Source organism: Ambystoma mexicanum, chromosome 6q, assembly GCF_040938575.1.
Source record: "Ambystoma mexicanum isolate Mex_15411 chromosome 6q, UKY_AmexF1_1, whole genome shotgun sequence".
NCBI lineage: Eukaryota > Metazoa > Chordata > Amphibia > Caudata > Ambystomatidae > Ambystoma > Ambystoma mexicanum.
The window spans coordinates 76642735-76669757 of record NC_090937.1 but is presented as its reverse complement, the minus strand read 5'-3'; the positions used below and the strand labels follow the sequence as shown (position 1 = coordinate 76669757).

Below are 27023 nucleotides of genomic sequence, written 5' to 3'. Positions count from 1 at the left end.
ACTTGTCAGCGTCCCCGTCAATCAAGCTGCCAGTGGACGCGGATCTTCTCTCCGGGAAGATGGCGCCATCCTCCATCAAGACCCGAAGTCGCTGAGCTTGCAGGCCTGGCTCCTGCAGCGTTAGAGTTTGGAGGATACGACATACCGGCTGACTGCAGAGAGGTTCTTGCAAAGGCCAGGGCGTCCTCAACTCTTACATGCTACGGACACAAATGGAAGAGGTTCTCTGTCTGGTGCCACGCACAGAAGATTAACCCTCTACGGATTACGGCTCCCCAAGTACTGCCGTACCTACTGACGCTGGTCAAGGCTGGACTTGCGCACGCGTCCATCAAGATTCATCTTGCTGCGATCTCCCGATACACCAGAACCACGGGGCGGATGTCTTTGTGGTCTCATCGTCTGGTGAAAGAGTTCATGAAGGGACTGTTCAGATCGTTCCCGCCGGTGAAGGCTCCGGCCCCGGCGTGGGAGCTCAACGTGGTGCTGACCAAGCTCATGGGACCTCCGTTCGAGCCTCTGCACTCGGCTCCGTTGAAATTCTTGTTGTGGAAAACAGCGTTTCTTGTGGCCATCACCTCCGCACGACGGGTGGGAGAGATCCAGGCCCTTTCCTGCAAGGCCCCGTACTTGACTTTTCACAACACGAGGGTAGTGCTCAGGACGCACCCCTCCTTCATGCCCAAGGTGCTGTCGGACTTCCACCTCAACGAACCCTTGGTGTTGCCTGTTTTCTTCCCGTCGCCTTCGTCGCCGGCTGAAAGGACTTTGCACTCGCTGGATGTGGCTAGAGCGCTGAAGTTCTACGTGGACCGCACAAAGTGTTTTCGGAAGACGTCACAACTCTTTGTGAACTTTGGACCTGTCAATCAGGGGAAGGCTCTCTCGAAGGCTTCCATTTCCAGATGGCTCTCCGGCTGTATCATGTACTGTCATCGGTTGGCAAACCGACCGCTGCTTGGCCGACCGAGAGCCCATTCCACCAGAGCGATCGCAGCTACCACGGTGTTCCTATCTGGTGTGCCCTTGCTGGACATCTACAGGGCTGCTATGTGGAGGTCGACGCACACCTTCACGAAATTCTACTGCGTCGATCAGGATTCCAGGGAGGAGTCCAGGGTCGGCCAAGCAGTGCTGCGCAACCTGTTCGCCTAAAGTGAGCCTAGTGAGGAGGTAAGAATTGCTTAATGTTGAGTTTGATGTAATGCTTAATGTTGAGCCTTTGCCACCTCCCGTGGTTGTGCATGTGTGTACTGCTATGTATTCTTTATTCATGAGCATGTGAATCCATGCCAGACCCCATGCTGGAGAAGGAACAAGTTACTTACCTGTAACTGTTGTTCTCCAGCATGGGTCTGGCATGGATTCACATGCGAACCCTCCCGCCTTCCCCTCTGCGGCTCTTCACTTGGTCATACTGCCACTTCACGTGCTACCAAATCTGAAGATGGCTGCCAGAGGCGGGGCTTAGGTAGAGGGCAGTCATTGGCTGTGGTCAGTATAACGCAGAGATCAGTGATTGGTTACTACTACGAAAGACAGATCAGAAACGAAACTGGTACTGATTTTTTCTTTACCGAGGATTCCCAGCCTGACGACGGGGAATATTCATGAGCATGTGAATCCATGCCAGACCCATGCTGGAGAACAACAGTTACAGGTAAGTAACTTGTTCCGTCCTGCTGCTCTGCAAAAATACGACGATGGGAAGTCTAAGGCAAAACTCTGTGGACCCTTGATTCCGAAACGCACGCCTTACCATCATCAGGATCCTTTGAGGCCTCGAAAGAATGAAAAAGTGTCAAGAAGCTCGACAATTCGAGAGTCCAGACCTTCAAGGGCTTTGTCGAAGACAAATTCGGAGCCAACAAGGTTGGCTCCATTGATGCCCTCAACTTCGACACCCATATCGAAGCCATCAACACTTAAGTCGAAGACTTCGACACCATTGGCCTCGAAGCCTACTCCGTACACCTTTTCAGAGCCATTGAAGACAACACATGAGAAATCTTATAAACCTCTGCCACAAAAAGATTTCTTCAAATCTCTTTCTTCAATTTATAAAGAATATGAATCATCTGACGATGATCAAACGCCTTTTGGCATTCAATATAGCACCACAAATGTGCCAGATGAATTTATTTCAGAGGAATCTAGGCTTAAAGATCTGTATGAAAATCTGCATCGGCCAGTGGTGTAGATACATCTCCTGAGCTGGAATTTGGGAAGCCAGATCCTTCAGATCACGCTGCTAGCTCATACAATTGATGAGCAAAGTAGTAACCTATTTGGCATGGAGTAGACCTGCTCCTCCTTTTCAACAAGATGACTTAACAGACATATTAGACTACAGAGGGATCCTATTTTGCCCTTCCATATTGCTTGACAAAAAAAGGGCTACAACAAATTAGGAAACCCCAGATTCTAATTCCACGGTTAATTAGAACGTTCCCCAAAAATATAAGCCATCCAGCGGTGACCCAGATTAACCAAGTATCTGACTTCTGAAAGTCTGGTAAATCAGGCAGCCACGTCCACAGAACAATCTGCTTACCCTATCACTCCTACAGAGGGGGATGATAAACGGGTGGACGCTTGGGTACGGAAAGTATTTACTTGAGGCTAACAAACTTCTCGGCCTCTGACAATCAGGCTTCCGTCCAAAACATGGCACTGAGACAGCTCTTTTAGACCTCAAAACACAAATACAGGACATCAAAGACAAAGGCAAGATAGCATTACTACTACTACTTGACCTATGGGCACCGTTCGACCTGGTCGATCATCAAATTCTCGGCTGTCATCTAAAAACCACTGTCCACTTCTCAGACAAGGCCTCATCATGGATCAGGTCATTCCTTACAAACAGAACCATGCACGTTTTCTCCCCGACCGCATCGGCTGATCCCTCGCCTGTCACTTGTGGGTTCCCACAAGGGTTCTGTGTGTCCCCCACATTATATAATGTGTTTACTAAACCACTATTTGACATCCTTGACTATCTAGGTGTCTCATACCCCAACTATGCGGACGACACCCAGATCTCATTCCTATTACGGGGGACTACACAACAGACTCAAAGGCTTTCAACGTGGTCTACTCAGTCATTCAAGCTTGGATGGCACATCGTGGTTTATGCTTAAACGATGATAAGACGGAGTTACTTATCTTAGGCTCCAATCAGCGACTTAACAAACTGGACCCCACTTTCAAGGCCTTTATAATAGACGGGAATACCATTAAGGTGTCAAATATCACTAAAACCCTTGGCTTCCATTTCGATTCCACCCTCTCTCTGACTAAACAAGTCGACTCAGTTGTCTCAGCTTCAGCTTACACCTGTAAATTGGTGACAGCTTGTAGACCCTTCATCTCTTCCCCTAACTGCATCATCCTGGCAAGAACCCTGGTAATGGCCAAATGGACTATTACAATGCCCTCTATCTAGGAACTAGCCAAAAGAACACCAACAAGCTTCAAGAAACCCAGAATAATGCAATCAGAGCGGCCCTCAATATCCCTAGAAAAATGCCCATCTCTGACACTAGACGCAACCTCCACTGGCTCCCAGTGGCACTCAGAATTTCGCTTAAAGCCCTCGCACTTGCACATAAGGGCTGTGCCTATCAAGCCCCTGAATACTTGGCCAATCGCTTCACACCGCACAGAGCCACACCACCACTTAGATCTGCACAAGCACAGTCACTTGCTATACCTAGATTTAAGTCACAGAACGCAGGGGGTGGGGGTCCTGCTTCCATGTCCTCGCTTCCAAACTCTGGAACACACTCCCCAACTCACTGAGATCTGAACCCTGCTACGCTACATTTAAGAATACCACCAAACTTTGGCTCACTGAGCAAGATCTAGCCACTACTAGAGCATAAATGATATATACATGTCACATCACAGCTATGCTTGCACTAACAAGACCTTCATATACGGACATCCATAGCTACTGTCACAACATTGTGAATGTGCATGTGTATAGCATCCTTGTTTACTGCTTCATATGTCCTTTATGTTCCACTATTATCTGTAACATGTACCTCATGCAATGTTAACGTGGAGGTTGTTTTTCTGTAACCTATGTAAGATATGCGCCCAGATGCCCCTGGGCCAGGTGCGCTATATAAATAAACCAAATACAAATACTGCCAGTAGCATGCCTTTAAAATCAACAAATGCCACTTGTGCCTTGTCTAAATGTTCGTTCATCCTGTGGGATTGCGCAGCAATGGCGGCTGACCGCATCCCCGAAGGGGCAGATAGAGACGGCTTCCTGGCTATCATCAACAATGGTAAGGAGGCAATGCGTGAGTGCCTCCAGTCAGGTTTGGACACTGCAGATAGTATTAGTAGATTCATGGCGACTATTACCGTGCTAAGCAGATTTGCGTGGTTGAGGAAGTCTGGATTTGCACTGGATGTGCAATCTAGATTACTCAATATGCCTTTTGATGGCTCACGCCTGTTTGGTAGCAAGGTGGATGAACTCTGGAATAGCTACATACCTCAAAGCGGCGTCTAAAACTCTTAGTGCCGCCATTAGACAGCCTCAACATTCCTATTCCGGTGCATCATCTGGGAGGTGGGGGAGTGTACGTCCTTTCGTTTCTACTCCTCAATTGGAAGAGGAAGAGGACAAGCCAGTCAAAGAAGATCCCCTCGTGGTGGACGAGGGAGAGGTACTAAATCAGCCCAAGTAGTGTCAACTTTGCCATCAGCCGCTGCTTCAGCTGCCTCAAAACCTCTCTGAGGCCTTAAGCCACAAGACCCCTGTGGGAGTCAGGGTTTCACAGCATCTGAAAGAATGGCGAGACATTACTTCAAGTGCATGGGCACTAGAAGCGGTAGCCCAAGGTTACTGCCTTCTTTTTCTAAAAAAAGGCCTCTGGATCATCCACCAGGGAACAGCTCATTGAAAATTCCAGATCCGCTCCTTATGCAGGAAATGTTGACTCTGCTAGAGAAAGGTGCAATAGAATCAGTGCCTGCGGCGGAGAGCAACAAGGATTGGTACTCCCTGTATTTTCTAATCCCCAAAAAGCACAGAGGATTGAAGAAACCCATCGTGGACCTAAGAAACTTGAACAAGTTCCTCCGGAAGGACAAGTTCAAGATGGTTACCCTTTCTCAGATCCTTCAGGCCCTCCACCTCCAAGACTGGATGGTGTCATTGGACCTTTAGGATATTACTTTCATGTGCCTTTCCATCACAAACGCAGAAGGTACCGGAGGTTCGCAATGGCGGTTCTCATTATCAATTTAGAGTTCTGCCATTCGGGCTAACCTCCGCCCGAGGGTTTTCACCAAGTTGATGGCGGTTGTGGCAGCGATTCTAAGGAGAGGGGGTATTCACGTCTTCCCCTACCTGAACAATTGGCTGATCTGGGCTAGTCCTTCCGACCCTGGAACATCTCAGCTTGACTTGCCACTTCCTCCACAAACTGGGCTTCCCCCTCAAATTACAAGAAGTCAAACATGATACCATCTCAAAAACTCCAATTTATCGGAGCATTCCTCGATGCCTCCTCGAGAAAAGCCTTGCCACATGAAGTGAGGGCTCATCACATTTTGCAGATGGTCACCAAATTTCACAGTGCCCAGTATCTTCCGGCCTTCCATTTTTTTTTTTTTTTTTTTTTTTTTGAGGTTGCTTGGCCTCATGGCATACTGCATTTTTCTAGTGCCATAGGCTTGTCTGAGAATTAGATCGCTGCAATGGGCTCTCAGGACTCAATAGTCCAATTCTCAGGCAAGATGTCAGTCCTTCTTAAGGTTCTGAGTAGAGTAGCACAGGACCTTGTGTGACGGACCTGCAACAACAATATTCTTAACCTTTTTGACAACCATGGCGGGAGATAACCGTAGTGACGGATGACTCACTGATGTGATGGGGAGCCCATACCAATGATCTGACAATCAGCGATCGTTAGTCTCTATAGAAGTCCAAACTACACATCAATCTTTTGGAGCTGATGGCAATCAGACTAGCGCTGAAGGCCTTCCTGCCTTCTGTATGGGGAAAGAATGTCCTGATAATGTCGGACAACACAATGACTATGTACTACCTGAACAAGAGAGGAGGAGTGGGGTCCCTACCACTGTGCAGCTCTGGTTCTGGGCAATTCAAGAAGGAATCTCTCTGTCGGCAGTTAATCTAGCCGGAGAGAAGAACACAGAGGCGGCTGCTCTGAGCAGGCAGAGCACAATGTCCCACGAGTGGGAACTAGCTTAGCAAGTCCTTCAAGTCATCTTCAACCTTTGTGGAACCCCTCAAGCGGATTCTTTTTTCGACCAGTGTCAACCGGCAGTGCGAGCTGTTCTGCTCCAGGGAATTTCCCCCAGGAGAAGCTCTAGGAGGCGTGTTTGTAGTGTACTGGAATTTTCCACTCATCATTCCTTACGTGATCAGAAGGATGAGGAAGTTCGGGAAATCCATTATCCTAATAGCTCCGGATTGTGCCACGAGGACGTGGTACCCAGACTTTCTAGACATGTCCATCTACTCGCCAAAACGTCTTCCACAAAGAGTTCTCTCTCTCTCTCTCTCTCTCTCTCTCTCTCTCTCTGTCTCTCTCTGTCTCTCTCTTCTCTCTCTCTCTCTCTCTCTCTCTCTCCTCTCGCTCTCTCGATCGACAATATTCTTGGAGAGAGTCTCCATCCAGAGGTCAAAGCACTCAGTCTTCATGCATTGTTTCTGAGAGTCTGAGATATAAGGATTGGGACCTCCCGAACAACGTAATGGATGTTTTGCTTTCAGCCAGAAACCCAGTGACTAAATCCTTATACTGCTGTCGTTGGAACAAATTCAGCAGCTGGTGCAGGGATAAGAATGTGGATCAGTTTCAGTGGAATACACCTACAGTGTTCTCTTTTCTACTTCACTTAGCAAATCTGGGGCTCCAGATCACAGCAACAAAGGGTTCTCTGGCAGCGCTTTTGATTATCAAGTGCTAATCAGAAGAAATCGCATACTTTAAAGTCCCTTTAATCATTCAGTTTCTTAAAGGACTCACTAATGTCACCCCCTCCCAACCTACCCCACTGCAGAATGTATGTATTTTAAATTCTATGTTTTCTGAGAGTCTTCTAAGGTCTAAGAAGGTTACTAGTAATTGCCCAGCATGGGGTCTGGCATGGATTTGCATGCTCATGAATATTCCCTGTCTTCAGACCGTGAATCCTCGTTAAAAGAAAAACAGTTTCACTTTCACTTACAGACTGTATTTCTCCTTTAAACCAATTACTGTCCTCTGGGTCATACTGCCCCCAGCCAATGGCAGTCCTCTCCCTAAACCCCTCCTCCGGCAGCCATCTTAAGATTTTTACTGCATGTTTCAGTGTTGGGAGTCCTCGAGTTTTGCTCCGTGGGCTACATGTAGATTTATTTTCAGTTTTTCAATGGAAACATTTTCTATTTTTGTTCTAAAAGAGCCTGTGTGCTCTTTTCTCCATCTGCCTACAGCTGGGCACTGTTGGTCAGTGAATTTCAGCACCCCTCAAGGGCAAGGGTCGTTGAAGTTCTTCAAAGTTTCCAGAAGGCCATCGGGCCTACTCCGCACCTCCGGCCATGACAGGAGAAGGACCAAGATCCCTCTTCAGGCCCTCACCAATTGCTGGCTATGGAACGTGTTTGTGGAGGACAAGCACCTCCAATGCCTCTACTATCTTCATCCCGACCACAAGGAAGGAGAATGCAAGATCTGCCTCGGCTTCTCCAACAAGACGACGAAGGATCGACACAGTAGACTGGTGGCATGGCTGAATGCCAAGGTCTCTGCCCCGTGCTCCAAGCAGGGTCATGCCTCACCCAGGACCGGTCAGAGGAGCGGGCTTCTAAGTCCTTTGAGTGCGCCTCCCCCGTGGGGGCTCAAGACAAGGCCAAACACCGCCGCAAGTCCAGTTCTACTGGGGTCGCAGCGTAAGCTGGTCCTGCGATGGGCAGGGCATGTTCGACATCACCATCTGCCTCCATTGCCAGCCAACTATCAAACTCCTCCTCCAAGAGGAAGTTGCCCAACCCTGCTAAACTGTGGCCCGAGAAGCCTGGAATGGAGGTCCGGTCCAACCCCAGGCCGTGTCTCAGGGCATGGAACTCTCAGGCCTGAATTGGCTCCCAGTGTGTTCACCAAGTGCCTGGCACCGGTGGCGGCCCATCTGCGTCTATGGGGGATACAAGTGTACCCATACCTCGGCGACTGGCTCATCCATGCCAGTTTGCGAGAGTTAGCCGTCGGACACACGGAGACGACCGTCCAGCAGCTGACCGATCTAGGATTCTCCATCAATTACCTGAAGTCCTGCTTGACACCAACGCAGAACACGCTGTTCTTAGGAGCCAGACTCAATACTGTCTCCTGCCTAGCGTCTCCTTCGGAGGAGAGGGTAGCTGTCATTCTGGGCAAAGTGCAACGGCTGTCAATAAAGACTGCCACAGTGCGGACCATCAAGTCGCTCCTCGGCATTATGTCCTCTTGCATCTACCTAATCCAGCTCTGCAGGTTACTGATGCAACCTCTTCAGGAGTTCCTGGACGCTCACTGGATACAGGTGTCCAGAAGCTTTGCAGACAAGACCTCCCCCAGACCCTCAACCGAGTTCCATCGAGCGATAAGGTGTTGTGGCGTGCACTCTAGCATCGCCCGGGGCACAGGGTTTCAAACCCTCCCGCCCCATACCAGGAAACGGTCACCACAGACGCTTCCCTGGAAGGTTGGGAAGCTCACACCGGACGTTTGCACGCCAAAGTACTGTGGCTGACGGAGGAGAACGACCTCCACATCAATTTCCTGGAGCTGCAGGTAGTGTTCCCTCAAGTAATTCCCTCTGTCTATGAAGGGCAAAGTGGTGAGGATCTTCATGGACAACACCACCACGATGTTCTACATCAGGAAGCAGGGGGTCACTCGATCTCCAGCACTCTTCAAAGAGGCGCAGGACTTGTCGCACTGGGCCGCCGGACAAGAGATATTCCTGGTTCCCTTTCACCTGGTGGGAGTCAAGAACACCATCGCAGACACCCTCAGCAGGAAGTTGCGCTCCTGCCGCGAATGGGAACTTCGGCAGGACCAGGTGGACTGCATCTTCATCAAGTGGGGCAGCCCCCAGATCGATCTGTTTGCGACGGTGGCGAACTCCAAATGCCAGAAGTCTGCCAGCAGATTCCACCAACCGAGGAAGCTTGGGGATGCGTTCTTGCCGTGGGAAGGGCCGTTTCTGTACGTGTTCCCGCCTTTGCCTCTCCTGCTACGAGTCATCAACATACTCAAACAGTGCCGATGCAGTATGATACTCATCACCCCGGGGTGACCGAGACAGATTTGGTACCCGGACCTTCTCAGCCTGTCAGCGTTGCCTCCGGTCAAACTGCCATTAAACCCATATCTTCTTACCAGAGAAGAAGGCGCAATCCTGCAGCACAACCCAGGTTAGCTGAACCTGAGGGGTTGGCCCCTGCAGCCCTAGAGTTTGGAGCATAAGACTTGGCAGAGGACTGCTGAGAGGTCCTTGCCAAGGCCAGAGCTTTTTCGACTTAAGTGCTATGGTCACAAGTGGGAGCGTTTCGCTATGTGGTGCCAGTCGCAGATGTTCACCCCTCTCAGGGTCACAGGCCCGCAAATTATTCATACTTGTTATCCTTGGCCAAGGCCGGACTGGCGCTTGCCTCTATCAAGGTGCATCTTGCGCCTATCTCCCACTACACCAGGTCTCCAGGAAGATATTCACTTTGGTCTCACCTACTCGTCAAGGAGTTCCTCAAAGGACTGTTTCAATCTTTCCCGCCGATGAAGGCTCCTGACCCGGCTTTGGAACTCAACGTGGTGTTGACGAGGCTCATGGGGGGCTTCCTTCGAGCCTATGCTTCAGGCACCTCTCAAGTTCCTCTCGTGGAAGACATCTTTCCTTGTGGCCATCACCTCTGCAAGAAGGGCAGTGACATTCAGGCCATATCCAGCAAACAGCCATACCTGACTTTCCACAAATCGAGAGTGGTGCTGCAGACGCGCCCCTCTTTTATGCCGAAGCTTCCGTCGGAATTCCACCTCAACGAGCCTTTGCTGTTACCTGTGTTTTTCCAGAGCCTTCATCACCAGCTGAAAGGGCCTTGCACTCGGTGGACGTTGCTCATGCCCTGAAGTTCTACGTGACACGCACAAAGTTTTCAGAAGACTTCTCAACTGTTTGTGAACTTTGGTCTTGTGAACCATGCCTTCTCCAAATCTTCCATCTCAAGATGGCTCTCCGGCTGCATCACTCAGTGTCATCTGTTGGTGAACCGACCGCTGCCCAGACGTCCGAGAACCCACTCCACCAGAGCGATCGCTGCATACAGCGTTCCTATCTGGTGTGCCACTGTTGGACATCTGCAGGTCGGCTACATGGTGGTCCACGCACACCTGCACGAAGTCCTACTGGTCTGATAGGGTTTCGAGGGAGGAGTCCAGAGTCGGCCTAGCAGTGCTGCTCAGCCTGTTCGCTTGAGGTGAGTCTGTTCCATAGGTAAGAGAAATTGCTTCTGCTGAGCCTTGCCACCTCCCGTGGTTGTGTAATGTTGTACTGCTTTGTATTTGTTATTCATGAGCACGTGAATCCATGCCAGACCCCATGATGTAGAAATAACTTGCCTGTAACTATTGTTCCCCAGCATGGGTCTGGCATGGATTCACATGCGAACACACCCTCCGACCCCTCTGCAGCTCTTGGTCATATTGCCACTTTAAGTGCTTACCAAATCTGAAGATGGCTGCCAGAGGAGGGGCTTAAGGAGAGCACTGTCATTGGCTGGGGCAGTATGACCTAGAGGACAGTGATTGGTTTGGAGGAGAAATACAGTTGCAAGTGAAACTGTTTTTCTTTTACCAAGGATTCCCAGCCTGACAGCAGGGAATATTCATGAGCATGCCAGACCCATGCTGGAGAACAATAGTTACAGGTAAGTAACGTGTTCCATCTTTCCTAACACATGTGAACTGAAGTATACAAAAGGGTCTCCAAGAAAAAGTTCTTTTCAGTCTTCTTTAGCATAAACAAGCCAAATGCGGTATGCATAGTGTCCCAAGCAAAACAAAGAACTTCCCAGAACAGTGTCTTCTGTTTCAGTCTGTAAGTAAAGTCTCTGCTGTTCCTAGGTTCCTCTGCAATGATATTGTACAACTTGGGGATAGTGGGAAGGCTGCCTCCTGGGTCTGAAATAGTGCTGGAACCTGGTAGGTGAGTTTTCTGTAGCTGTTGTTAAAGTAAGGCCTGGAGCCACAGAAAAAACAGAGGCTTCTCTAAGGACCTCGGGTCCTGGTTTTGCAAGTCTTCAACTCAGTCTCTCTCTTCTCTCTCTCCACTTATTTTCCTGTTGCTTTCTTCTCTCCAAGTCACCATGCTTCTCCTCTACTTCCTCAATGTTTTGTTGCATGCTTGTTCTTCCATCCTTCCCGCGCATCCACTTGTCTCTTTTCGCAGTCCAAGCTGCCTCTTTTGTATATGCCCCCTGATATTTCTTACTTGCTACTGCTCTGTCCTTCTCTTGGGTGATTTTCCACCTCTTCTCTTCTCTCCTCATCACTTCTCTGCTTTGATCTCCCTTTTCTTTTTTCTTTTATCGACACCTTACTCTTTGCCACCTTTCTTTAGGCACCTTGTCCTCTGGCACCTCTATTTTGTGGTCTGGCTTCTTCACACCCTCCTCTGGGTTCCTCTCACCTCCTCTTCCTTAGACACCTCTGTAACCATAGTTAACTTCCCAATCTTTCTCTTACAACTTTCAAGGGCTTTCTGTTCCCAACCTCTTCGCTCACGCTCTTTCTGCAGCCTCCTGGGTCTCTCTTCCCTCTCTGGCCTCCTGTGTGTTTCTTACTCCAGCACTCTGGGTGTCTCTCCCTCCAGCCCCCGGGTTTCTCTCATTCAAAACCCCTTGTTTTCCCTCTTCCTTCCCTTCTGGACCCTCACATTCTCCTGGTTCTCTCACTCCGGCTTTCTCGTTCTCTCTCCCCAGCTTCCTGGGTCTTTTTCTTTCAAGCCCCCTGGGGCTTTCCCAGATTCCAGTGCCTCTTCCTCCTCACTCTCATCATTCTGTCGTCCATTCCTTTTTCATTTTTTCTTACCCTTTTCGCCTTGGTCTTCCAGCCTTATGGGCCTGTCCTCTAACCTCTTTGGCCTCTCCTGTGACCCCTTGTCTTCTGCACTCTTCAACAACCATCTCAAAATGACTTCCATCTTTGAACTCCCACTTTCTCCAGCATGGGGTCTGGCATGGATTCACATGCTCATGAATATTCCCCGTCGTCAGGCTGGGAATCCTCGGTAAAGAAAAAACCAGTATCAGTTTCGTTTCTGATCTGTCTTTCGTAGTAATAACCAATCACTGATCTCTGCGTCATACTGACCACAGCCAATGACTGCCCTCTACCTAAGCACCGCCTCTGGCAGCCATCTTCAGATTTTTACCGCACATTCATGTGTTGGGATCCTCGTGCTATTGCTCTCGAGCGTTAGTGCTATTTTTTCACGTTTTTTTTCTCAAAACTTCGTTTTTTCCGGTCAAAAGAGCCTCAAGCTCCACCGACTCTCCATCCGATCAACGGGGACCCGTGTCGGATTCGTCTGCGCCCCTCAAGGGTGAAGATTTCATCGAGCTACGTTTTGGAGGACTCCAGAAGCTTCTCAGGTCCGGACATGGCCCAGGAGAAGGGAAGCTCGACGCCGGGAAAGCTGTTCAGGGTCTGCCCGGGATGCCAGCTGCAGAACGTCTTTAAGGAGGACGAACACTCCTTTTTGTCTCTACTGCTTATATGAGGACAAGACGCACGTGGAGAAGGACTGTGCGTTTTGCGGCAATATGTCGGAGCGGACCATGAAGGACCGCCACCAACGCCTCGCCAACTGGCTGGAAGGGAAGAGCCCGTCAGGCGAGAAGAAGAGGAAGAAATCCGAGCGGTCTTCTAAGACCTTTGAGGACGCCCCGGCGACAGGGGGCCAACACAAGGCCAAGCACCGCGAGTCCGCTGGCACCGGGAGCGCCGAACGGTCGGGCTCTACGGGCGCCAGGCAGGGCGCACCCTCCCCGGCACCTTCAGCCCGAGGGGATGATACGGGGACTGACACGGCAGCGACGGGTACAGACGACGAGGTATACGACGAGGATCTCCCGTCGTCACCTCCCACCAGGGCCTCTCCGCCCGACGAGATTGGATCGTTCCACTCCATGATCGCCAGGGCATCCGAGCTTTTCCAACTCTGCCCTGAGGAGAAGAAAAAGGAAGGATTCCTTTATCAACGGCGCAAGGCCAAGAGGAAGACGGTCCTCGCGGTGCCTCTACTGGACGACATTTGGGATGAGGGCCTCGCCCTCCTCAAGAACCCTTCCACGACGCCAGCTAGAAGAGACCGGTACGAAAAGAAGTACCGGGTCCCGGACGCGGCCCCCCTGTGCCTCCGGGCGCAGCCTACCCCGGACTCCGTCGTCTCCGCGGCGGCCAGGAAGAAAGCGGAGGGGGGTGCAGCCTCCACATCGACTTCCCCACCAGACGGCGAGGGAAAGAAATTGGACGCTATGGGACGCAGGGTCATCTCGTCTGCAGCGACGATTAAAGCGGCCAACGCCTTGGCTATCGTGGCCCGCTACGACAGGGAGCTATGGTACAAACTGGCTCCCCTGCTGGACTTCCTACCGGACGACAAGAGGGCGGATGCCCTGGAGATCCTACAGGAAGGTGAGGTGGCGTCGGACCACGCCATCACTATTGCGACGGACATCGCCGACACTGGATTTCGCCAGTTGGGCAACGGCGTGTGCCTTAGGCGGCGTGGATGGCTCAAGGCTACGGACTTCCGTCAAGACGTACAGACCAGAGTCCTGGACATGCCGTTCGATGGGAACAACCTGTTTGGGAAAACAGTGGACGATTCCCTTCAGGCCATTAAAGCGGACACTGAGACGGCCCGGGCCCTTGGGGTTCTACAGCAACGACGGACGCCCTTTCGGAGCAGCCGAGGCAAGGGCGCCTCCAAAGGTTCCGACGGCGGTTTCTCTACCTACCGTCAAGCGGCCCGCTCGTCGTCTCAAGAGGCCTACAGAGGACGAGGCAAGTCTGGAGGACCCCGCCGTCGTCGCCAAGGAGGTCAAGGCGGCAAAGCCTCGTCGAAACAGGATTGAACCGGCCGTGGGGTCGGGCCCCCACCGAAGCACCCCGGTGGGAGGCCGGCTGGCGAGCTTCGTCAGCGTGTGGGAGTCCATCTCCACCGACCGTTGGGTGCTGGACGCCTTGGCCCGGGGCCACGCGCTCGAGTTTCAAAGAAGGTGCCCGCGCGTCCCCCCCGTGGCCAGGAGAGAGCTTCACGTCCCTCAGCTTCTCCTGGAGGTAAAGGCGTTGCTCAGGAAGGGCGCCATCGAACTCGTCCCAAAGAGGCTTCGGGGCTCCGGAGTTTACTCGAGATACTTCCTCGTGAAGAAGACGGGAGGATGGCGCCCCATCCTAGACCTGCGACGTCTGAACAAGTTCATCAAGGCGCAGAAGTTCCGGAGGGTCACCCTCCAGCACGTCCTGGGTCAGCTGGAGGAAGGAGACTTCCTGTCGTCGTTGGATTTGGAAGATGCCTACTTCCATATTCCCATCCTAAAGGAGCACCGAAAATTCCTCAGGTTTGTGGTCCAAGGGCGTCACTACCAGTTCAAAGCCCTCCCCTTCGGACTACGGTCGGCACCCAGGGTATTTACCAAGTGCCTTGCACCGGTGGCGGCGCAGCTGCGCCGCGAGGGGATCCACGTCTACCCCTACCTGGACGACTGGCTCATCCGAGCCAAGACGAGGGAGCTCGCCGTGGACCACACGGCAAGGACCGTCCAACTTCTCACGGACCGGGGATTCTCCTTGAACTACGCCAAGTCCCACCTGGTACCCGCGCAAAACGCACTGTTTCTGGGAGCGAAGCTCGACACAGTGTCCCTTCTGGCCTCCCCATCGGAGGAAAGGACCAGGTCCATCCTGGGCAAGGTACAGCGGATGTTGGTTTCCGACGCGGCCAAGGTGAGGTCCATCAAGTCCCTCCTCGGAATGATGTCCTCTTGCATCTACCTCATTCCCATGTGCAGGCTCCGGATGCGCCCGTTGCAGGAGTTCCTGGACGCGCGCTGGATCCAAACGACGGGCGGCTTCGAGGAGAGGATCACACTCGACGAGAGTTTCCGCCGAGCGGTCCGGTGGTGGGGCACCCGCGCGCATCTGACGGCGGGCATGGCCTTCCAGGCCCCAGACCACCAGGAGACAGTGACCACGGATGCCTCCCTGGAAGGGTAGGGAGCGCACACCGAAAATCTGTACGCGAGAGGCCTCTGGCTCCCGACGGAGAAGTCCCTCCATATCAACGTCCTGGAGCTCCGTGCAGTGTTCTGGGCCCTCAGGTCCTTCCTTCCGTCCCTCAAGGGCAAGGTGGTGAGGATCTTCACCGACAACACCACCACCATGTTTTACATCAGGAAACAGGGCGGAACCAGGTCCCCAGCACTGTCCAAGGAGGCGCAGGACCTGTGGCATTGGGCAGTCGCCCAAAGGATGTTTCTGGTGCCGTTTAATCTGGCAGGGATAAAAAACACCATCGCCACTCACTCAGCAGGGAGCTGCGCTCGTGCCACGAGTGGGAACTACGGCAGGATCTAGTGGATCGCCTCTTCCGACGGTGGGGCACACCCCAGATCGACCTGTTCGCGACGGCGACGAACTCCAAGTGCCTGAGGTTCGCCAGCAGGTTTCCCCAGGCGAGGAGCATGGGCGATGCTTTCTCGTTCCCCTGGGAAGGCCTGTTCCTCTACGCATTCCCTCCTTTGCCACTGCTAATCCGGCTCGTCAACCAGCTCAAGAGGTCACGGTGCAGGATGATCCTCGTCGCACCTGCGTGGCCGAGGCAGATATGGTTCCCGGACCTTCTGGACTTGTCAGCGTCCCCGCCAATCAAGCTGCCGGTGGACGCGGATCTACTCTCCAGGGAAGGAGGCGCCATCCTCCACCACGACCCGAAATCGCTGAACTTGCAGGCCTGGCTCCTGCAGCGCTAGAGTTTGGAGGATACGACATACCGGCCGACTGCAGAGAGGTTCTTGCAAAGGCCAGGGCGTCCTCGACTCTTAAATGCTACGGACACAAATGGAAGAGGTTCTCTGTCTGGTGCCACGCACAGAAGATTAACCCTCTACGGATTACGGCTCCCCGAGTGCTGCCGTACCTGCTGACGCTGGCCAAAGCTGGACTGGCACACGCGTCCATCAAGATTCATCTTGCTGCGATCTCCCGATACACCAGAACCACGTGCCGGACGTCCTTGTGGTCTCATCGTCTGGTGAAGGAGTTCATGAAGGGACTGTTCAGATCGTTCCCGCCGGTGAAGGCTCCGGCCCCGGCGTGGGAGCTGAACGTGGTGCTGACCAAGCTCATGGGACCTCCGTTCGAGCCTCTGCACTCGGCTCCGTTGAAATTTCTGTCGTGGAAAACAGCGTTTCTTGTGGCCATCACCTCCGCACGACGAGTGGGAGAGATCCAGGCCCTTTCCTGCAAGGCCCCGTACTTGACTTTTCACGACACGAGGGTAGTGCTCAGGACGCACCCCTCCTTCATGCCCAAGGTACCGTCGGACTTCCATCTCAACGAACCCTTGGTGTTGCCTGTGTTCTTCCCGTCGCCTTCGTCGCTGGCTGAGATGACTTTGCACTCGCTGGATGTGGCTAGAGCGCTGAAGTTCTACGTTGACCGCACAAAGTGTTTTCGGAAGACGTCACAACTCTTTGTGAACTTTGGACCTGTCAATCAGGGGAAGGCTCTCTCGAAGGCTTCCATTTCCAGATGGCTCTCCGGCTGTATCATGTACTGTCACCGGTTGGCAAACCGACCGCTGCCTGGCCGTCCGAGAGCCCATTCCACCAGAGCGATCGCAGCTACCACGGCTTTCCTATCTGGTGTGCCCCTGCTGGACATATGCAGGGCTGCTACGTGGAGGTCGACGCACACCTTCACGAAATTCTACTGCGTCGACCGGGATTCCAGGGAGGAGTCCAGGGTCGGCCAAGCAGTGCTGCGCAACCTGTTCGCCTGAGGTGAGCCTGGTGAGGAGGTAAGATGCTTAATGTTGTGTTTTATGTAATGCTTAATGTTGAGCCTTTGCCACCTCCCGTGGTTGTGCATGTGTGTACTGCTATGTATTCTTTATTCATGAGCATGTGAATCCATGCCAGACCCCATGCTGGAGAAGGAACAAGTTACTTACCTGTAACTGTTGTTCTCCAGCATGGGTCTGGCATGGATTCACATGCGAAACCTCCCGCCTACCCCTCTGCGGCTCTTCACTTGGTCATACTGCCACTTCACGTGCTTCCAAATCTGAAGATGGCTGCCAGAGGCGGGGCTTAGGTAGAGGGCAGTCATTGGCTGTGGTCAGTATGACGCAGAGATCAGTGATTGGTTATTACTACGAAAGACAGATCAGAAACGAAACTGATACTGGTTTTTTCTTTACCGAGGATTCCCAGCCTGACGACGGGGAATATTCATGAGCATGTGAATCCATGCCAGACCCATGCTGGAGAACAACAGTTACAGGTAAGTAACTTGTTCCTTATACTACTACTGGATATGTCCTTGAGTACACATAATTCCGGCTATTTTGATAATAAATCCATGACTACTAATAGGTAGCTATCTCTGCCACCACCAATATTAAATGGACCGAGGAGATCCAACGCAATTTCGTCCCAAGGGATACACGGGGACTCCCTCACTACCATGGGAACTTTTTGCACTTTCAAGCCTTTGTTTCCCTCAATACATTCCACACAGTCTTTGACTTGTTCCTCTATGTCCTTGTCGATACCAGGCCACCAAAATTCAGACCTCACAAGTCCCTTCGTCCTGGCCAGACCTAAATGCCCAACATGGGCCAACTCCAAGACAGACTTCCTCATACCGACTGGCACAACCATCTGGTGACCCTTGTATAAATAACCATCCTGAATCCATAGCTCCTCCCTCACTTTGGCAAAACCATTCATCTCGCCCCTGTGGCTCTTAATTTTACCTTCTGCAACCAGAGTAAGTACTCCTTGATATACAACATCCTCCGTGCAAGACACATCCCACTCACTTTTCTTTAATGTTTCATGCACCTGGAATATTTCTGCACTCTCCTCTGAACTTGTAAAGTCACTATCGTCAGAAATTTCCCTCTGGACAGATCTAGACAAGGCGTCTGCAACCACATTAACCTCCCCCTTTACGTGGAGCATGGTATACTGTAACCCTTGCAATGCCGTGACCCATTTCATAATGCGTCTTGACACTCCCTCCAAACCACCTTTCGTAAAAATTCCAACCAAGGGTTTATGGTCAGTGCAAATGGTGAAACTCCTCCCCCACAAGAATCTTTTAAATTTCTCGACACCCCAAACGCATGCTAGAGCCTCCTTCTCAATAACTGAATATCTAGATTCTGGGCCCTTCAAAGACCTGGACGCAAAAGCCACAGTCTGTAAACCTGTCTGATCCTCCTGCATCAGAACAGCCCCAACACCATAATCACTGGCATCAACAAAAAGCAATGTGGGTTTACTTTCCTCAAATGGGAGCATTGACAATAGCCTCTTTTATCATCAAAAATTCTTTCTTGCACCGGTCACACCATTTAAAAACGACCCCCTTGCGAGTGAGAAATCTCATATTCCTCGACATTTCTGCTAACCCCTTGACAAATTTGCCGTAAAACTCCACCAGTCCCAAAAATGATAGTATGTCCCCTTTAGACTTAGGCTCCTCCATTCTTTTTATGGCCTCAATAGCCTCCTCCTTGGGTCTAACCCCTTCCCCAGTGATCTCATGACCCAGGTACACCACTTTGTTGGCTTTAAAAGTACATTTTTCCAAGGCAACGGTGAGGCCTGCCTCCTTCAAAATATCCAAAACTCTTTTCAAACAAACATCATGCTCCTTCTCATCGCTCCCACATACAAGAACATCATCCTGATAACACATCACCCCTTTTTCACCCCCAAGTAATTTATGCATAATACTCTGAAACACACTTGCGGCTGAGACCAAACCAAATGGCATGCGAACACACCTGAACAATCCAATCGGGGTGATGAAGGCGGTGAGATCCCTGGAATTAGGGTGCAATTCAACCTGATGGTAGGCCGATTTAAGATCTAGTATGGAGAACACTTTTGACCCAGCTACTCCCACCATCAAATCATCTATTCGGGGAAGAGGAAACCTGTCTGCCACAACCATGCTGTTTAGATGTCTAAGATCTATACAGAGCCTCAAAGACCCATTGCCTTTTCTGACTACAACTATAGGACTGACCCGTTCAGATGCTTCTATCTTTTCAATGACACCATCTCTTTCCATTCTCTTGAGTTCTTCCTCTACATCTCCTCTAAGAGCAAGAGGAATAGTTCGCAGTTTTGCAATCTTAGGGACAGCTCCTTTCTTTAGGCGAATTACATGTACAAAGCCCTTAAGACACCCCAATTTCCTAGATAACGTGGTTTGTATCTCTGTGGGCTCTCCTCCCGCAACAGACATTACCTGCTCTGGATGACTTGCCTCAAGCCTTATCTTCAATTCAGCTTGATCACTCCATGACAACAATTCACCCCCTCTGTTGGTAACATACACACAACCTTTGGCCTTCCTGTCCTTAAACTGTAATTCAGCATCAAAGCAACCTATAATATCTATGGGAACATCTCCATAAGCATTTGCTTTAACAGTATTTTCCCACAGAGTACAACTATCGAATTTGTTCCTCCACACTTCCACACTTATCAAGGTGTAGTCAGCACCACTATCCATTAGCATGCGTACGGGTACACCTCGAATTACCTCCTCAGCATAAGGTTTCTGCATTTTCACTCTGCCATTGACAGCATTCACTGTAAATACCACTTCTCTGCCATCCTCACAATATAACTCATCTTCATAACTTGCACTTATTTCATGCACTTGATTTGACCCAGCATTAAAACTTCTACAACATCGGGCAATGTGCCCTCTCACACCACACTCATTGCATATGATATGAATAGCAAAGCAATCCTTATCCGAGGCTATATGCGACAAGCTTCCACATCTAAAGCATCTTCTCCCTGGAAAACCTCTGGATTGTCCTGAATCCCTAACCATCTTGAAAGAATTCATGTCTTTGGGAATCCCTCTGCTATCTTTTGCAGGAACCCATTGACGCCATCCTCTGCCAGTTGCCGGTCTGTTCTCTTCGCTCCTTTTAGCATTCTGCGAGGCGCGTCTTGGATTCCACTTACTCTGCCTCTGAACAACCTTTGACACCTTCAGCACTGAACCCTGACTCTCATCCAACTTGGGTTTACCATTGTTCACAGTATCCGATTGAAGAACTTCAATGCACTTATCTGTGTGTTCCACCATTTTCGCTATCTCAATTGCTCGATCCAAAGTGGGGTTTCTCTCTTTCCATAGTTCTTTCCTAATACTGTCATTGGAACATTTAATCATTAGCTGGTCTCTCAAGTGCTCATCCTGACAGTGAGTGAATTTGCATTTCACTGCTAAGCCCCTTAAAGCCGTGACAAAATCCTCGATACTTTCCCCATTCTTCTGCTCTCTCGTGGCAAATTTATATCTTTCCAATATAATGTTCTCCTCCACTCTAAAATGCCTGTCCAGTTTGGCTAATGTCCTTTCATATGGACCAGCATCCAAAATGTCAGAAGGCTCCGGCAATCTCTTTAAGACCTCTTGGCCTGCAGTTCCCAAACAGTGAAATAGCAATGCCTCCTTGCGCTCATTGGAGTAGTTGGCACCAAACACTGCTAAGGCATATTTGCTGAATCCTTCCTTCCAGTCTTCCCATCTAACCCTGGGTTCACCTGGCACTGCCAGAAAAAACACAGGAGCAGGCACATTTGCCATGTCTCAAAGTTGCAGAATAGAATAACAAGCTTGCAATTCTGGTTTAACCAATAGAGCTCCCACCCAAACAGGTAGGTGACACTAATTAAAAGATAGCTGCTTGGTTATGTACTCACCCTGGAGCGCCTCACCAGGGTCATCGGCGGCGACTCCTTTCTCAACCTTGCTCAGTGTTGGGCCAGGGTGTCCAATGGCCGCTCGGAAAACACACAACCCAAAATCCAATTATAAAAGTGCCAAAGCCGTGTCTTTGCCAGCCCGGTCTCCACAAGTTCAACAAAATTGCAGGGGTCCAATTCCAGCACCCACAGACCACGGAGCCTCCAGGGGTTTTCCTCTGGCGCTAGCAATGTCCCTCAGGTGGATGCCACACACTGGATGTCAGGCCGTCAATAATCCACTGAAAAAGGCCCTCCCTCAGGCAAGTCAGGCTGGCTCCGCTCCACAGCCAGCACACTAGATCTGTAGAAAAGGCGCTGGGGGTCGTCCTCCGGGTCCCAGTCAAAATCCTTGTCGCCAAATGTTATGTACAAAGAGAGGCTTTCACATAACCAGTAGTTTAAAGGTAAAGAACCTTTTATTTGCAAGTTGATGACATAAGACGACCCCCAGCAGGAGGAGTACAATCTTCCCACTAAGGCCCTGCTTCTTCACTGGCTCTCCTTGGAACCCTGCTACATAAGATGCAGTTCTATGTTCTATAGTATCTAAGTGACAATAGACATAGTGAAGGAAATATTATACCCTCATGGTTTAACTGGTAAACATTGGAAACACTGCACATCCTAACAGTGTCCCTATGCAATTAGTATGGAGATTGATTGGTCCCAACGCAGGAGATGGCCCACAGTTCTGATGTGGGACTTGGGTAAGTTAGTTCTTCCATGGGCAACCCACTCTCTGCTTACCACACCATGGACTGCCCTTTGAGAGGATTCCCTTTAGCCTACAAGGTCTTATATATGTGGACCCTTTAAGGTGACTGGTTCACTGCTTACATTTCGTCTTTTTACTGGTCTTGCTCTTTGCCCCTGTGATTTTACACATGATTCCTGCAACATTACGAGGGCAACCCTTCATTGATCCTGTGTAAGGGATATGATGAGTCCCCGCTTCTCACGTGTAACATTGTTATTGTTATTGTTATTTTGCATTTATAAAGCGCCTTATATACCATTGGTATGGTCTGAAGGCGCTGGTAGGTTGAACGCCCTTGGGAACCTAAGTTCATATCAGTAGAGAGAGTCAAAGGGTGCGTGTGAGCACCAGGTACGTGTACAGCTCGTGCAGTATCAGTGTAATAGCTGCTTTCTAGCGGTAGGTGTGGTGGTTGAGAGGTCAGGAGTATGTGTTCGTTCTGGCAGGATTAATCCAGATCGGATGTGGCTGCGTTAGGCCTGAGGAGAACGCCTTGCTGGGGGGTGTGTAGCCAGCAGTGATTATTTAGAATGATGTGGAGTGAGCAGCGAATGTTGATATGAGAACAGTTATACCGAATGGTGTCATAGTATCTCTGTGTTCTAGTTGAGTGGTGATGTAAGGAGAGAGTAAGCGTGTTGGTGAGATATGATGGGTTTCATGCACTTTCAGAGACTTCTAATTCACAGGGAGGCTATTGAGGACACTTCTAAAATCAACTTTTACGGAGAGGCTATTGGGCACATTTCTAAATTTGACTTTTCACAGAGAGGCTATTGAGCACAATTCTGAATGCAACATTTCACAGCTATTAGGTGCACTTCTGAATTCAACTTTCTAAATGTACTTCTAAATTTTACTTTTCACAGAGAGGCTATTGGGTAGACTTCTGAATTCCACTTTTCACAGAGAGGCTATTGGGCACACTTCTGAATTCAACTTTTCCCGGAGAGGCTATTGGGTACACTTCTATATTCTACTTTTCACAGAGAGGCTATTGAGCACAATTCTAAATGCAACATTTCACAGCTATTGGGTGCACTTTTGAATTCAACTTTCTAAATGTACTTCTAAATTCTACTTTTCACAGAGAGGCTATTGGGTACACTTCTGAATTCCACTTTTCACAGAGAGGCTATTGGGCACACTTCTGAATTCCACTTTTCACAGAGAGGCTATTGGGCACACTTCTATATTCTACTTTTCACAGAGAGGCTATTGGGCACATTTCTAAATTCAACTTTCCATAGAGAAGCTATTGGGTACACTTCTAAATGCAACTTTCTAAATGTACTTCTAAATTCAACTTTCACAGAGAGGCTATTGGGCACACTTCTAAATTCTACTTTTCAGAGAGGCTATTGGGCACACTTTTAAAAGGTGGAGGCCATGGTGGAGATAGCCACGTGATCCTCATCACGGCATTGTGAGCCTAGTATCATCTTGATTTTTGCAAACCCCTTGCCGCTTGGTGAAAGCACCATCTGCCAGCAAGCTCAGGAATCTGGCTTTGTCACCGCCCCCTGAAGAAAATACCTCTCTTTATTTTTCTTGAAGTTAAATATGATCAAATCTGAATTTGCACCCATTACACTGAGCACTTGTATAAAAAATATAATGCATTTGTGTGTCCCTTTTATCATTCTAGTATTTCCTTCTCACACTCCTAATGTTCGTCGGTCAAAGAGGACTCGAGTTCAACCGATGCAATACTGGCGAGGAGAAAGAGTGAATTACAAAGCACGTCCCTCAGGTACTGGATGTATGTTTTCTTGTGCAATGGCAGTGGATGTCGATCATATGTTTTTGGCTTTCTTCTATCTTTTCGTTGAGATTATATCAACTTTACAATTATTTGATGCAGTCAGTAAAACAAACCCAATAACTATCAGCAACATCCAATTCATTACAGCAAGACACAGTTCATATACATAAACAATGTATTTTGACAACCAGAGCACTGTAACTATGGAACATAAATCATTAGTATTATTATTAAATACATTAGACAGAATCATGTGCAATATCTTTCATTGCATATGTAACGCACCCTTGTGGCCTAGTATTCCCTGAATAGTTTGGTATGGTCCTCAAGTTTACATACGCCCGTTGATCATGGTAGCATCAAATGGGACAGGTATTGCAGCAGATTCAGCAACTCATCACATCCCGAATATAGCCTCTCTGACCCAGCTTTAATGGCATTCTGCACATATCAATCTTTCTCTGCATTAGACCATCTTATCCAATTTCCAAACCAATTTTTGTAAGTCGGTGGGGTGGAGCTCTTCCAATGCATAACAATTTGGTGCTTTACTAATCCCGGGAAACGCACTTTCTGGTTATTTTCCTGTTCTTCCTTCTTAGCTGTGTCCCCCTTATGCAACGCTCTGGGTCAAGCGCCCAGTCCTAACCTATTATGTTCACCAGATGTGCCCTGTTAGCTGCCACATGGTGCGTATTTAAGAGCAGCTTCATACCATGTGGAGGAAATTAGTAGTTAGCTGCTTTCACTGTGGGCATGCGGCCAGACTGTCGGGGGAGAATGTATGCACCTGCTCCGTTCAAATACACCCTGTGCACATATCGATATTTTATAAGCTTTAGTAGTGCGTTCTTGGACACTCCCCTCACATGTTGACAGATCAATACTTGTCTCTAGATCTAATTCCCATTTTTTCCTTTTCCTTATACCCCTGGTGATAGATCGGGAATCAGCGCTTTGTATAAGTCTGATATCTTTTCCCCCCTCCAACCATCGACTTAATCATTTTAACTATCATATTCTATTGGTATACTAGCAAAGTCCTCCCAAAGTGTTCAGACTGTTTACATTGTTACCACATATGTCAAAAACGTGTTCCTCTGTATGTCCCACTTCACGCAAAAGTCATGGAATGCCATAGCAGCACTTTGCTCATGCAGGTCCCCATTATTTTGTTTCCTTTTGCACCGCATATTCTCCTCTGGGTGTTACCTATAGGATCTTTGAAGACACAATTGCCCTGCAGAGGTATCTTGTGTACTACCATATACCTGCTCCTTTTACACAGGTCTAACCCAGCCGTATTTTATGTATTGCCTTTACTGGCATAGGCAGTGTGATAAAATGGGGGCAGAAGCGTCCGATATGCTTGATAAGCTGAAAGATTTATTGTCCTTTGGTTCACTACTCTCAGGATAAGACAGAATACACATAAGACGAGACGCCAGGACACCGGGCTCCACACACCCCTTGCAGCCACCTCCCATCACCAACTGCCAATGGTCCACTACACCAGCATTCCGCAGGAACCCATGATGACCACACAGTACCACGCGCACACGCGCCATTACGACACATCCTCCTCCCTTACACATACTAACAAAATACGAATGGAACGATTGACCAGCAACGCACCACTCATTACGACAACACTACACACTCCAGCCATACCGCTAAGTGGCCAACTGAGCAATGAGCTTGAAGCACAAATAACAACAATCTCTGCTGAACCAACCCCGGACCACACTAGTGCCGGCATGTCCACCACACAGTATGACAGACCGCAATACCGTCCCAACCGTGAACACACTATGCACAGTGAACATTCCTTTACCTCCTAGCAAACTCATGAGATAAATAAACTCCTCACAAACTCAGTGACCCAAAACACCATTGAGTGACCCAAAACACCATTGAGTTACCCCAAAACACCATTGAGGGGTAACCTCAGCCATGGTCACTAAAACACAAAACACCACTGAGTGACCCAAAACACCATTGAGTGGTAACCTCAGCCACGTTCACTAAAACACAAAACACCACTGGGTGACCCAAAACACCATTTAGTGGCAACCTTAGCCACCGTCGCGACCCAAAACACCATTGAGTGGCAACCTCAGCATCTGTCGCCAAAACCCAAAACACCACTGAGTGACCCAAAACACCCTTGAGTGGCAACCTCAAGCCACCCACCAGTCTGTTCCCCGCACTCCTTCACATGCAACCGCACAAACACAGTCAAAGCACACCTCCAAACTGACACACACACCCTGCATCAGGAGCCACTATTAATGCAGCCGTCCCCAAGGCGCAACGCATTCAATATATTACCCCACAAGCTGCTCCACAGGCCGCCCCACACCCCTCCACACACCACAACCATAGGCATGGAAGATGAAATGACAAAACCAATCCACAATTGCATTAAATATGGTCATGAACCCTCCCCCGACCACATGCCCAAGACCCAGCACGTGAAACTCTCCCCCGCATGTTCACGTAATTTCCGTTGAAAACCGCTATCCTTAATGTTTCACGACCCCTTGAGAAACCCATTTAGTGTTTCCCGACCGTTTCCTCTTATTGGAAACCAAAACACCTCAGCGTCCCGGCTCCAACCTGGAACACTCTAAAACGTCAAAAATGTCCATCCTACTAGGAAATCACCTCCCAATGTCCAGATCCAGTCCGAATGAACCCAGCCCCCCCCCAACCCTGCCTGAAAAGAAAACATGACGAGCAAAGTAAAAGGATAAACCCGGGAGCTAAATAACGTGGTGACAACATATACACTCACACCAAACGTGACAGGCCACAAAGAATCCGCCCTGGGAAACATGAACCTAACCTATAAACTAACAGGCCAAAAACAAACATAAACACGCACGCCCACAATCGTACGCATTCACAGGACCGAACAACACCTACCTCCCCAAAGTCACTTCAAAGGTCCCTACCTCCAGGATCCTCGAACCATCCCAATGCGTGATCCAACCCGCACCAGATGCTGGTGTCCTCGCTCTTCACTGGAGCCCTCTGAGAGAAAACTTCACCTACCGCTGTGCACACGTTGCCCCGAGCATGCTGACAATTCAGAAACGCCACTCCATGCTCCGACACTTCCACCGCTCTGCGAGCAGGGCAGCGGGCACATGCGCACCAACAACGAAACACTAATGATGGTGCCTGTTGTATCTGGCCGTGAGGGCCCACGCACACATGCAGACACGGACCACACAAGAATACACGGGACGCAATGCTGCTTGCTCCGCGTCCCGGCGGGAACTGCCGCCCGGGCGCACTTTCTTAAACTACGCATGCGTGGGACCATAACGAGGCCCGCGCATGCGCACCAACTCAACTGGGACGTCACATCCCTTTTTAACTTCAACGTAAACAGTTAAACGTGCATC

The 27023-nt window shown here is 49.8% G+C and overlaps 1 protein-coding gene across 4 annotated transcripts in view; it reads left to right on the top strand.

The window, feature by feature from the left end:
• Window positions 1–27023, top strand: part of CENPC (centromere protein C) — a 1963500-nt gene that overhangs the window by 1450250 nt on the left and 486227 nt on the right. For all 4 annotated transcript variants that reach the window (XM_069630493.1, XM_069630492.1, XM_069630490.1 and 1 more), the window contains one exon: window positions 23494–23598. In XM_069630493.1, coding sequence (XP_069486594.1) covers window positions 23494–23598 — 105 coding nt within the window. The remainder of the gene's footprint in view (window positions 1–23493; window positions 23599–27023) is intronic.